We start from the raw sequence: 14,574 nt of genomic DNA, 5'->3' as shown, positions 1-14,574 counted from the left end.
GATTACAGCCTTGGCAACCCACAGGAACAGTTCTGTTCTGCCCAGAGGGTCACTATGACTCAGAGTGGACTCGATGACAGTAAGCCACAGTGAGCTTGGTTTACTACAATGGTATTTAGTCTAGTGACGTCAGGTTTTCTATTTTACTTCCCTCATTCACCCCACTCAACCTAAATCCAAAATTTAAACGCCAGAATTTTACATTTCAAAATCCAGAATTTTAGAAGCCATACACTCTATGCGGTCTGAAGGAACTGTTCATCCCTTTTCACAGCCTTCTTTGATGATTCCTTCTCCATTGCTCTTTTTCAAAATAACTGTATATCTTTAAGAAGTACTAAATTTAAAGTTTTCTATGCATAACTTGAAATACTTCAGAGAAAGGGATCTAGTACGTTATTACAGTGTAAATCAGAATATTGTGTTTAAACCCACAATTTTAGATGCTAACAAAGATTACCTTTCTACAAAAGAAATTTTTTAAAGAATTTCCCACATAAAACCTTGACATTGCAGCTTATGTAAAAGAAAGGTGGGGACGGGGCCAGGCGGGGAATGTGAAAGGATATATTCCAAATAGGTATTTTCAGCATATGCCTTGTGTACAACTCACCTATAGCTGTCGTATTATTGAGTGAACATGAGGGACTCTAATCTAATCAATTGTCAAAGAAATGCTAAGTAATATTTCTTTTTTATTAAATCATTGTATTAGGGGCTCATACATATCACGATCCATCAATTGTGTAAAGCACATTTGTACATTCATTGCCCTCATCATTCTCAAAGCAGTTGCTCTCCACCTAAGCCCTTGGGCTAAGTGTATTACTTCATATAAAATTTTTAATGAGTGTCTAAACTATACTGGTACCTGCAATAATGATTTCAACAAGACTGGTGCCCGAGGGTTTTCTTGACTACCCTTGTATCCTAATTATGATACAAATCCCATCAAAAGACATTAATTACTCATAGTTTTACAGTATTCTCTTTGAAATTTCACTTAAAAGACGATAAAAAGCTTTCAATAAAATAAGAGGTTAAAAATGCATACCTCATGTAAATCTGAAGATGAAGACTTTCTCCTTTTTCCTTCTGTGACAATTTCTATAAGAACAAAAGACAGAGGTAAAAAAAATCACTTAACATCTAAAAGATCTAGTAATCTAATAAAACTGATGCTTTCATAACCATTCTTTAACACTGCTACATTGTATAAAACCTGAAGGATTAAACATAAAAGATTTAAAAATTACAATTGCAATACTATTGTTAGAATTATCAAATAGCTCATGGAGGTTACTCAAATTTTCTCAACAAGCTGATAATGCAGCCTCTAGAGTAGGCCAAGGGTATCTGTAAACTTTAGAATGGGTGAATTTTAGCTGGCACTTAATGGTAAGCCTGAATCTAAGAGCAATTAGTTCTTACTGCGTGGCCCTGCTGAATATGTGCTCTCATGAAGTGATCACTGAAGACGTGCGTGTTACAGCCAAGTGTGAAGAACTTGAGTGGTTCCTGACCATCAGAAAACAAGGACCCATCTAAATGAAGTGTCAGCTACGTCCCCACAAAAGTCACATGAGCGCGCCAGCCCATGTACTCCAAAGCACAGACAAACCAACAAAGTCGCTCACTGCCGTGGAGTGAGTTCAGACTTACGGTGAGCCTACACAAGACAGGGTAGATCCAATGGAACCCTTATTTTGTTTTGTTTTCTTAATGCAATGGGAAGCTGTTTTCGTAACAAAATGCAGTTGTCTATTTTAAAGACGGCCTGGCTCCGGAGGCTGAAGAACGTAGGTCAGAGTAGGAAGCTCCCTGTTGCTGTGGTGGTTGTGGTTGTGGCGTTGTGAGGTGCTGGTCGAGTCACAGCGATCCAGTGTTGCGGAGCAGAACTGCCTCCTGGGGGTTCCCTCTCTCCAGAAGCTGCGTGACCAGGGCTTTGCTCCCACAGAGCTGGGTGGGTTTGAACTGCCACCTTTCCATTAGCAGCCCAGCATGTAGTCCCTGCAACATCTGAGCTCCTTGGAAAAGATGACAGAAAGTCAATATTTTGAAAGAGAGAGACTAATTAAAAGGTGGTGGGGAAAATCCAAAGAAGAGACGGTGGATGTCAGGTTTGAATTTTGGGGAAAACTGATCTGGAATGCAGATGGGAGGGTGGAAGGTGAGCTGAAAGAAAGGGGGAAAGCAACAGTGACTTCTGGCAACTGAAGCAGGGTGGCGGGCAGTGATGCCTTTATCAAGAAGGAAGCCCAGGGAGGAACAGTTGGTACAGATGGTGGAAGTTTGGTGAAGGACATCTGAGGCTTGAGACATTTGAGATCTCGAGATGGAACTGACCAAGTGTCCTTTACAGAGATCAATTTGGAACTCAGGAAGGAAAAAGAACCACTGTTGTTGCCTGTCAACTTGATGGCAACTCAGGGCAACAGCCGGGACGCGGAGCGGTGCTGCTCCAGAGGGTGTCAGTGGGCTGAACTTTCAGAAGCAGACCGGCAGGCTTTTTATTCCAGGTGACCCTGCGTGGGTTGGAACCATGAACTTTTCTGTTAATAGTCCAGTACTGACAAACAGATGGTAGCTAACGCCTGGCCACAAGGTGAGATGGAGCGGAAAGGGCAGATTGAACAGTGAAGCCAGGCTACGCAACTGATTCTGGAGAGTGGCCCTCCCCGAGGGGCTGGAGAGCTGTTTGCTTCGCTTTAAAGGAGGCTGGTGGCACAGTGGTTAAGCGTCGCCAGTTGGAGCCCACCAGCCGCTCCATGCAATCTGCTCCCATAAATATTACAGCCCAGGAAGCCACGTGGTGTCCTGGATTACATGATGGGCTGCAATCCACTAGGTGGGCAGTTCAAAACCACCAGCCACTCTGCAGGAGACAGACTGGGCTTTCTACTCCCCTCAGGAGTGACAGTCTCAGAAACACACAAGGGGTTGCTATGACGGCAGTGAGTTTTTGAGAGGAGACCCTCTGAGGCAGCTGTCCTCTGCCATAAACCGTCACACTACTCCTAAATCAGAATTACTCGTGAGCACGCATCACTTACAATAGCAAGCGTTTACACGCCTTTAAGCAATGTAAGAAGTGCTTGTGTCAGGATGATTACAATAAAATCAGTACATTTTTACGACAGATTGGGAGGATCTTTACTTGGAAATACTATTTTTAGCTGAAGTCAGAAGCCATAAAACCTATTTTTTATGGTAGGAAGCCTGATTTATTGAGGAGGTTTATAAATTCTATTCAATTTTACTTCAATTAGATTTAATCAGTGAGGTTCTATTTTTTAAATGAAGATGTCATTGCTTCAATGATGAAAATCAATCCAATCAATAAAATCAATTAAAGTTTAAAAAAGGGGTGGGGGGGTGTAGAACAGCCCCTGTGGATTTCCAAGTCTGTAACTTTTCACAAGAGAAGAAAGCTTTACCTTTCTCCCAAGGTGAAGCTGGTGGTTTTGAGCAGTTAAATTCATGGATAGCAGCCCAACAGATAACCTCTACCCCACCACAGTTCTGTGTGATCCAAGCATTTTAAATATGTAATGCAATCTAAAATAAGGGAAGGGAATGGTATTCAGGCTGAAATTCTGAGCACCTGGTTTGCAGTGAAAAGGAGTGAGAAGCAGGGGAAAGGAAGTGGGTGTTAACAAACCCAGGGACAAGGGAACAAGTGATCTAAAATCAACGGCAAGGAAGGCATAGGATGCCTGGTAGGGCTTGACTAAGGGCAATGTAGCCAAGAGGAATTACTGAAACACGAAAGAAGGGCGAACATGCTGGTGGGACAAGAGGAAAGTAAAAGGAAATAGAGCAGTGGTTCACAGCCTGTGGGTCGCAACCCCTTTGGGACACAATGGATGGATGTATGGATTATGATCAGAGTTGTACAATTCCCCAATAAAATTATTTTTTTAACATGACAAGCAAAGTACCAAAGAGGAAAAAATATGTCTATGATAATTTTTAAGATAATAACTGATACAAAGGTTGATTAGTTATACAGGGCTGGGGAGTGGGGTGATGAGGAGGGAAAGAGGATCTCAGGACAAAAAAGGAAGACAGGAGCAGGGAGGGAGCACCAGAACCGTGACTGCTCAACTCACTTTAAAAGGCAACTTAACAGGGAAGTGAGGAGAATGTGCTAAAAGTGATATGGTAATGACTGTACAGCTTTTTCTTTTAATTCTCCTTGATATGAATGAACGATTGAACTATTGAATTGTATGATATGTAAGCTATGTGTCAGTAAAACTGTTTTGAAAAGAAATTGAAAGTTGTCTAGTGGTTGCGATGGGCTGCAACAATGGAGGTGTTGCTTACTGGATAGAGTTTCTATATGAAGTAACAAAACACTTTCAGGAATAAATAATGTTGATGGCCAACCAACACAGTAAATATAACATTACTACGTTTTACAGTTAAAGATGGTTTTTGAAATGGTGAATTTTATCTTTCTCAAAGTAAAATAAATAAATAAATAAAGTCCTGAATGGCAAATTTATATATAAAGGTGCTCAATTTCAGTATCATTAGGGAAATGCAACCAAAAAGAAGATGAAAGACACACAGAGTTGTTGTACCAAGAAGAACTGGTCCACATGCAAACATTCAAGAAGCAGTGTACAAAGAAGTCCAAGCTATATTGACGGTAACAGCAAAACAAGGCCCCAGGATTAACAGAGCACAATTTAAATGTCTCAACAAACTGATCCAGTGCTGGTAGCACTCATTTGTCTGTAAAGAAGTAATATCATTATAATATCATTACTATCACATGCAAATAAAATTTTGCTGAAGATCATTCAACAACAGTTGCAGCAATAAATTGTCAGGGAGGTGCCAGAAATTCAAACCATAGTGAGAAGAGACTGAGGAATAATACCAAGTGGATCGTGGCTAAATGCAAAGAATTAAAAAGATGTTTACCTGTGTTTTATTAATTATGCAAAAGCATTCAACTATACGAATCTTAACAAACTATGAATAATACTGAAAAGAATGGGAATTCCAAGACACTTAATTTTGTTCATGTGGAAACTGAACACAGACCAGGAGGCAGTCTATTCAAAAAAACCAAGGATTATTTTAGACATGTTGTCAAAACAGATCAGGCCCGGGAATTGGATATCATGCTTGGTAAAGTAGAGGAGCAGAAAAAAGAAGGCCTTAGACAAGATCAGCGGTGCACAACCTGTGGGTCGTGGCCCGTTGGGGGTCCAACGACCCTTTAACCAGGGTTGCCCAATTCATAACAGTAGCAAAAGTACAGTTATGAAGTAGCAACGAAAATTTTATGGTTGGGGGGTTACCACAACATGAGGAAGTGTATTAAAGGGTGGCAGCATGAGATCTGCAGAACTAGATGGGACACAGCTACCATTATCAACTGCTCAGAAGGACCCTATTAGTAGGTTCTGGACACAGACAGTGAAAAATGTGGAGCGAAACTCAAAACCACAGGAACCCAGACTTGCTGGTTGGACATAGTGTAGTGGAATTTCCAAGTCACTCTTAGGTCTTAGCACTGAACTCATCCCCATGTTAGAATAATCACCCATTTAAGGGCAGCATTTACCCAAGAACGAAGTACAGAGGCCTAGCAAAAGACGGAAATGGGAAATGGAAAGGGGAATAAGTAATGTAACATTGAGAGGATGGCAATGGATGAGTTGAAATAGAGAATGTATGAAATGTTGAATGTACAATTGATCTGCAGAGAAGACCACATGGCCGGCCCCATTATGAGATATGATATCCCTCACTGACCCATAGCCCTACAGAGGACAATACTGGAGACACAGTGTGGGAATTCCACCAGATCTGATCCCACCACGCCGAGGGTGCAGCATAGCAACGATAAAACAAACAACTTTCCTCTAGCTCCTGAATGGCTCCCCACCACCACCACTATCATGATCCCAATTCTACCTTACAAATCTGGCTAGACCAGAGCATGTACACTGGTACAGATAGGATCTGGAAACACAGGGAATCCAGGGAGGATGATCCCTTCAGGACCAGTGGTAAGATTGGTGATACTGGTAGTGTGGAGGAAGGGGGAGGAGGGGAAACCGATTATAAGGATCTATATATAACCTCCTCCCTGGGGGACAGACAACAAAAAAAGTGGGGGAAGGGAGAAGTCAGACCGTGCAAGATATGACAAAATAATAATTTATTAATTATCAAGGGTTCATGAGGGAGGTAGAAAAATGAGGAGTTGATGCCAGAGGCTTAAATGAAAAGCAAATGTTTTGAGAATGATGCGGGCAATGAATGTACAAATATGCTTTACACAATTGATTCATGTATGGATTGTGATAAGAGTTGTATGAGTCCTTAATAAAATGATTTTTAAAAATTGATTTGCTCTGGAAACCTTCACATACTGCACAATAAATAAGTTTTAAAACTACAGTAGAGAAAATCTTCTTAAAACTACAAATTCACACTTAATTATCCATACCAAAAACCCACTGCCAAAAAGTTGGTTCTGACTCATAGCAACCCTAAGTAGGGTTTCCAGGAGGCTGTAAATCTCCACAAAGCCAGACAGCATCATCTTTTTCTTGCAAACCACCTGGTGGGTTTGATCTCCCCACCTTGCAGTTAGCAGTCCAACACTTACCCAAAAACATCCTACCAATAAAATTAAGTTAAAATTACATATTTGGAAAACCAAATTTTAAATCCTGTTTAACCAGCTAGTTAACAATTGCTTGCCCTCCCTCAGTTCTTTCTTCGTTTGTTTCAGAAATTAAAGGCCACCTCATAAAGCTTTTAAATTAATTGAAGTATGTAAAGTTGGTAGCATAATCTTTATATCTAGTACTGAAACCATGCACATATCCTTAACCAACGAGAGTGAACAGAGTATCTCTAAGGACATTGCTTGAAGCAATCAGTAGAAGGCCTGACACTAAGCTGAATATGCCTGCTTTACTGCAGAAATTAACTTGAAAAGCACAATCCACAGCAGCAACATATCCATGTTACACTTTTTGTTACTAGTTTTTAATGGTCATTCCTTAGATCCTACACCTACTATTTTATTCAACTGGCTAGTGAATTATGTCTCTGATGTCCAATAATTTTTACATATTAGGAAGCTTCCAAAAGTTCATGGAAAAATGGAATTTCAAGATAAAACTTAGCATGAACTTTTAAAGCCTTGATATGCTGTGTGAACTCGGAAACAAGGCACTTATGCTTATTAGAGTAATAAGTAATTTAAAATATAGATCTATTCAACCTGGTATTCCAAGATGTGAATGCAACATGCCAGCATGGAGTAGGGAACCAGTGGAACGATCTGAGGGGCCGGCCCCAATCCCAACTACGTGGACAGATGCCCCTACGCCCAGAAGAATTTATTTCAGAGGACAGCACTGAATCTGCAGCTCAGGGAGAGGGACATGTCTGATCAGAGCACACAGGAGCAAATGAAGGGGGAGGAAGAGTGGAGCACATCCTGGCCCACCAATCCTGGAGGACCATATTCCCGCTCAGAGCAGCCAATCCACAGGGAAGACCATATGGCCGGCCCCACTATGAGCACTACATCCCTCACTGACCCACGGCCCTACAGGGGACAACACTGGAAACACAGAGTGGGAATTGCACCCGATCTGATCCCACCACACCGAGGCAAAACACTAACAAAGTTCCCAGGGAATACTAAAAATAGACTTTGGGGCCAGGTCTTTAGACCACATCAGACTGGACCAGAAAACACTCCTAAAGGCCAGCAACAGTCCTTGAACTAACTACAAGCTTTTCTTTCTTGTTATTGTGTTGTGTTTTGGTTTGTTTTGTCACAGGTTTTTTGTTGTTGTTTTCTTTTGTTACTTGGTTTTTCTGTCTTGTTTCTGTGAATGTTATTATCTCCGCAGGTCTATCAAAATAAGATAGGGTGGAAGAACAATCTGGAGGACATGGGAGAGGGGAAGGTGGAAGAAAGGAAGTAGTGCTAACAAACCCAGGGACAAGGGACCAACAAGTGATCCAAAGCAGTGGGGAGGAGGAGGGTGTGGGAGGCCTGGTAGGGCGTGATCAAAGATAATGTAACCAAGAAGAATTACTATAACCAAATAAAGGCTGAGTATGATAGTAGGACAAGAGGAAAGTAAAAAGAAATAGAGGAAAGAGCTAGGAGGTAAAGGGCATTTATAGAGGTCTGAATAAAGGCATGTACATATGTAAATAAACATATGGCAATTGGGAAACAGATTTATGTGCATATATTTAAAGGTTTAGTATTAAAGTAGCAGATGAACATTGGGCCTCCACTCAAGTACTCCCTCAATGCAAGAATAATTTGTTCTATTAAACTGGCATTCCATGATGCTCAACTTCCCTACAATCGCTGAAGACGAGGCGGGAGCATAAGCAAATCTGAAGAAAGCTGATGGTGCCCAGATATCAAAAAATATAGTGTCTGGGGTCTTAAAGGCTTGAAGGTAAACAAGCAGCCATCTAGTTAAGAAGCAACAAAGCCCACATGGAAGAAGCACATCAGCCTGTGTGATCACGAGGTGTCAATGGGATCAGGTATCAGGCATCAAAGAACAAAAAATCGTATCATTTTGAATGAGGGGGAGTGAAAATTGAGGACCCAAAGCCCATCTGTGGGCAATTGGACATCTCCTTACAGAAGGGTCGCAGCGGGGGAGACAGCCAGTCAGGGTGCAGTGTAACAAAGATGAAACATACAACTTTCCTCTACTTCCTAAATGCTTCTTGCCCACTATCATGATCCCAATTCTACCTTACAAATCTGGCTAGACCAGGGGATGTACACTGGTACAGATAGGAACTGGGAATCCAAGGCGGATGAGCTCTTCAGGACCAGTGGTGTGAGTGGTGATACTGGGAGTGTGGAGGGAAGGCAGGGTAGAGAAGAGGAACCGATTACAGGGATCTACATATAACCTCCTCCCTGGGGGACAGACAACAGCAAAGTGAGTGAAGGGAGACGTCGGACAGATAATTTATAAATTATCAAAGGTTCATGGGGGGGGGGGCATGAGAAGCTGATGCCAGGGGCTTAAGTGGAGAGCAAATGTTTTGAGAATGATGAGGTAATGGATACATAAATGTACTTTATACAATTGATATTTTGATATTATGCGTGGATTGTGATAAGAGTTATATGAGCCCCAAATAAAATGATAAAAAAATTTAGATCCAATATATTCTGATGAAAAGCCCAAGAAGCTTCTCAGGAGTAAAGTAAGCAAACTTTAGCATATACACTATGTGATATCTCCGTTGTTGTTCACATACCTTTTGTACTCAATTCATGGACATATTCCATAAAAGTATATCAAAGTTTTTATGGAGGGGTTGAATTTTAAAAGATTTAAGGCCTTCTTTTAATCTTAAAATATTAGCTCCTTTAAAGCCAATAGAACCCTGGCATGTTAACCTAAGCACATTTACCAAGAAAATCACTAAGAAGAGTGGCATTGGTTTACCTATTTGCAAATCTCTTTAATGTCTGCCTTAATAGAATCTTCCTATCTGGCTCTGCACCCAACTGGTTTCCATACAAATAGCCTGAAATAAGAGGAAAAAGGCAAAAATGTCTTAGAATAGTTTTGACATCGCAGATTCAAATGGGCTTCAAAATGAGAGGTACCCACATCACAGTGTAGACACCTCTAAATCAGCTGCTAAAACTATGCCAGAAGCCTTATCATTCCTAGAGTTATCAGTTAGTTAAACCCATATAAACTTTCTGTGTTTTGCTGGACCTAGGTTTCTGCCTCTTGTATCTGAATGTTTTAAGCAACGCATGTGTGACCCTTTGTGACTCTTCATGGTGAGGACCAGGTTTAAGGATGTTTCGTGCCATCTCCCAGACACAGCTTCTTCTCGGCTGGTCTTTGCTTTTCCTGCTCCCATGTTTCTTTCTTCCTCTACCACAGAATGTTACTAATCAAAGTATTCTCTTTGTGTACTTACGTGATATTTACAACTGGAAATGTCACTTTCAGTCATGTGCATTCCAGTCAGCAATAATTCCTAATAACTACCTGATTAACAGAAAAATCATTTTCAATGAACGGGCAATTTGTTTTGCTTCTGAGAATTTATGTGGAAAAAGTAGTATGCACTATTAATAAAAGGAGAATGATTCTTAACAAATTGTGCATTTCTTAGAACCGGGGACTTACTAGAGCTAATATATTGGATTTGGAGTGGCTTTTATTTTACGTTAACCAATAACTTTCAGAGAGGACATCTCCAAAAGAAAACTCAGGAGAAAAAAATCCTCGGAAGCATACCAGCTTGTGTGATCCAAAGATGACAAATACAAAATTCAAATACGATGAAGGGAAAATTATCAGAGATTAAGCTGTGGAAGACCGTGGGAGGCCGTGGGAGGCCAAAACCCAGAGTATCTAGTCAGGTTAAGCAGCTGGAACATCCTTACTATCAAACATAGATCATTGTATTCCTGATTAGACTGAATAAAACTTGATACTGACCAGCTGACCTCCCCCTACACCAGGGGTTCTCAACCTGTGGAGAGTCACCGATTTGTAACAGTAGCAAAATTATATTTATGAAGTAGCAACAAAAATCATTTTATGGGAGGGGGGGTCACCACGTGAGGAACTGTATTAAAGGATCACAGCATCAGGAAAGTTGAGAACCCTCCACCCAACCTGAATTTGTTCAGTGCAAGGATGTCTTGTTTGATCCTGGCTTTTTGGATATTGATGGAGGGCTTGTCTTTCCTGCTCATTGTGGAGAGTCAGTCTGTCTCTCTCTCTCTCTCATATATATATATATATATATATATATATATATATATATATATATATATATATATATATATATATATATATAGTTTTGTCCTTATTGTTTGTTGGGTTTAATAGTTTATGAGGAACAGAAGGAGAGGAGGCATAGGGATAATAACTGATGTTAGGCTTGGTCAGGGGTGTAGGGTGGGTAGTAGGGGAGATGGGGAGGATGAGGGGGTTTCCATGGTAAACAGTGAAGGTGGGAGGGGGAGGAAGCACTAGAACTGAAGGTGATTACACAACTCATTTTAAAGGTGATTCAGCCATGGGGGGGTGGGGGGAGAAAATGTTCTGAAATTGATTGTGGTAACGATTGTACAATTCTTCTGGCCATAATTCAACGAATGAAATGTATGTGAACTGTGTGCCAATAAAACTGAAAAAAAATTAATAGCTTCAGTCTCCAAATTCCCACAATTCTTACATCCCATCAACTGTAAAAATAAATCACTAATCTAAGTGCAGTCATGTAAAGAGGTATACTGATATTTGCAAAAAGAAATGGGACTGGAAGGACCTTATTACTTATTATCTTGACCCCCTGCAAGCCAAAAGTTATGAAAGCACAACCAAAGGCATTTACTCATCAAAGACGCCCTAAAACGTGGCTCTCAAGCTGACGTGAAATTACTCTTCAAGTCCTGTGAGAAGGGACACAAATGACACCAGCTACACGACGTTATGCATTTTTCTAACATGGTCATTTCTGGGAACTTGGAAATCCGAAAGGGGAAAAGTTTATTAAGATTTTATTTAAAAGCTTATTAATATAGAGGCAAATACCTATGTACACACAACCATACATTCATTTTAAAGCCAAGGAATATCTCCAAAATATACCCAAAAAAAACTAACACTGTTTTCTCATACAAAGGATTTTCAGGCCTTCGGCAGATTGCTTCAAGCAATAGTACCTGACCTCTAGAGAGCCAGATTCACTCGCCTTTCCAGTCAAGGCTGAGAAGGTTTAGGTGCACAGTCTCTGGGCACTCTTGGATAAATCTGGAACTGAAAAATACAGCAGCTCTCATAGCGTGGGGGTTAAAGCAGTGGGCTGGCTGTTAAACAAACAATGAAGGAGGTCAACTGCACAAAAGCATTTCCACAAAACTCGGCTGGCGAGATCAACCACCCAAAGTGCAGCCCAAAGCTTAGCGACTGCACTCACAAGGCTCCTTTCCATAAAGATTCCAGCCTTCAAAACCACACAGGGCAGTGCTCCTCTGCGCCATGGGGTCGCTAGGAGTGAATGGGTATGGGCTTCATGACAAAGGGTTTGGTTTTGGTTTCTATTAAAATAAACTATATATTTAAAAAAAGGAAACAATTGATTCTGCAGGGTCACCTGTGTACGCTGCCCTTACTAAAGCTAAAGCCCTGGTCCTCGCCTCCGGTACTGAAAGTGCACGCGGGTACTCGGGGCCCCTTGAGGGCGAGATGCTGCGCCTCGCCCCCGGTGACTCCACGCCTGTGCGCCCGGGATTTAAATGACCCCAAAATGGAAGAGGGGTCACTCAATCCCCCAGAGCCATTTCAAACGAATGACCACAGCCGCTGAGAAGCTACAACCCAACTTCAGCCTTCGGCTTTTCCAGCACTTCGGGGAGACGCGGCGGGGGCGCGTTTCGGCGCTGGCCGGGGCGAGGGGACACCCCCAGGGGAGCGAGCCCCGCCCCCCGCCCCAAAGGCCAGAGGGAAGCGGGAGGAACGAGGAGGAAGGCGTGGCGGCGGAGCAGCCCGGAGACGCGGGCCGGGCCTCCCGGGGGTGTTCGTGGGAGGAGGGTCCGGGGGCAGAGGCGCCGAGGCGTCGGTGACAGCCCAGGCCCGGTCGGCGCTCGAGGGGCGGAGGAGGCTCGAGCGCCTCCATTGTGCGCGTCCCCGGTCCCCCGCCCGCGCCCAGGCGGTTCCGGGCCCTGCGCCCGTCGCCGCCTCAGCCTCCATCTGCCCGGAGCAAGAGACCGCACGCTCAGCCCTCCGGCGACCCGTTCTCACCGGAGGAGGATCGACGTCGCCCAGGCTTCCTCTTGTCCATCTTCTCCCCCTCCGGCTGGACTCGCAATTGCCGTCGCTGTCACCTCCAGACCCCTCTCGCGGGGGGATGGGGGAGGGGAGGGAGGAAAAAAAACACACACACAGGAAGGCGCCGCCTGCGCTTGCGCAAGAGCCGTCTCCGGCCCCCGACCGGAAATCCACCCGCCCCTCCCACCGCCGCCGGAAGTGCCCTCCCGGGCAGGCTCGCCGTGGTGGCTGCGCTGAGCGGTTCTTTAGAGCAGGAGCTGTTGGCGTCTTGCCCTGTGGGAAGGGGAGCCTGGGGCGACATTGTAACCCTGGATCTTAAAAGCTTCGAGTCTAGGTTGACCTTAAGTTAAAGTGGGAAACGCTTTCCCAGCTCACTGGAGCTCGCGAGGTAGCCCCCACCATGACCAAAACTCAACTCTCTTTGCAGCCTTCTTTTCTTCACGACCTCTCTCTGCTCTGCCTTTGTCCTCGGAGCACTTCCTCCAACAAAAAGAGTAAAGGCTGCAAAGTCAGAGTCTCGAGCCCCCCAATAAAATTATTTTAAATATATATAGTCTCTGGGTTGCATGCTCTTACGTTCCCTTTACGTAAATTAACCCGCACTTGGAAACAAACGAACAAACCCCATCGCTTGCCCCTGGCAACCAGTTTTTCTTCATTCACCAACTCTTGTTGCACATGCACCTTTTGCATCGTGGAGGCTGCGAGCCTTTGTTGCAATAAACAAAACTGCTGTTGAGACTCAGCGACCCTCTAGGGAACGAAGTAGAAGCAGCTTGCACGAAAATCGGGCTAAGCCAGAACTGCATGCACCTGTGTTAACGTCCATACAAACTTGACATCAAGAATCTCATTTGTAACCCAAGCGCGGCCTGTCCCTACTGGTTGTAGTATAACTAGGTCGGTGGACGAAGAAGAAATGCCATGCTATGGTGAGATGTTTTTAAAACTCAAGGTTGTCATCTTTAAAAACCACCAAAAAATAAAAGCTTTAAAAACCTCACTGCCATCAAATCATTCTGACTCAGGAGGACCCTATACAACAGAGAAGAACTGCCCCTGTGGGTGTCCCCAAGACTGTAAATCTTTACCAGAGTAGAAAACTTTATCTTTCTCCCCACGAGGTGACTGGGAACTGCCAACCTTCTGGGTTAGCAGCTCACTTGTAACCCATTATAAAATGAGATGGTTATGGAAAGAGGCTGGCTGTCAACTGGGATTTGTCAAACTAGCATTTTATTACATAGACCTGGAAAGTGCTTCCTGCTACCTTACACCTGATTACCTTTGAAATTGTAGCGCTGGTAGCGCAGCGGTTAAGCACCTGAAAGTCGGCAGTTTGGGTTCCGTGGCTGTTGGCTACCATAAAGATTTTCATGGCGCAGCTTCACCGTGCCCTAGGAACTCACTTTGGATCGGAATCAACTTCACGGTAACAGGTTTGGTTTCTTGGTAATTTTGAAAACGTTTTCATGGACTCCTCAGCTTACAAAAATCTCTCATTAGCCATAGGTGGGCCTATGTAGGAGCCCTGGTGGCACTGCGAGTTAGGCATCGGTCAGCTAACTACAAGGTCAGTGGTTCAAGTCTACTAGCCAGTTCTGAGGGACAAAGATGAGGGTGTTTGCTCCTGCGAAAATTTTCAGTGGCAGAAATCAAACAGCGGGTTGCTATGAGTATGGCATATATATGAATGCAAATTCATGTGTAAAGAAAAACAATTGACGCATTT

General features: G+C 43.2%; 1 protein-coding gene across 3 annotated transcripts in view; it reads right to left on the bottom strand.

Moving 5' to 3' along the window:
* The window catches only part of SENP7 (SUMO specific peptidase 7), a 155,739-nt gene extending 142,758 nt beyond the window's left edge, over positions 1-12,981 (bottom strand). For all 3 annotated transcript variants that reach the window (XM_075542603.1, XM_075542606.1, XM_075542604.1), the window contains exons 1-2: positions 12,816-12,981; positions 1,055-1,107 (exon numbers count right to left, since the gene is read on the bottom strand). In XM_075542603.1, coding sequence (XP_075398718.1) covers positions 1,055-1,107; positions 12,816-12,855 — 93 coding nt within the window. In that variant the 5' untranslated portion in view covers positions 12,856-12,981. The remainder of the gene's footprint in view (positions 1-1,054; positions 1,108-12,815) is intronic.
* Positions 12,982-14,574: the final 1,593 nt, after the last annotated feature.

Source organism: Tenrec ecaudatus, chromosome 2 (genome assembly GCF_050624435.1).
Source record: "Tenrec ecaudatus isolate mTenEca1 chromosome 2, mTenEca1.hap1, whole genome shotgun sequence".
In the NCBI taxonomy this organism is placed as follows: Eukaryota; Metazoa; Chordata; class Mammalia; order Afrosoricida; family Tenrecidae; genus Tenrec; species Tenrec ecaudatus.
This window is presented reverse-complemented; position numbering and strand designations above follow the sequence as displayed.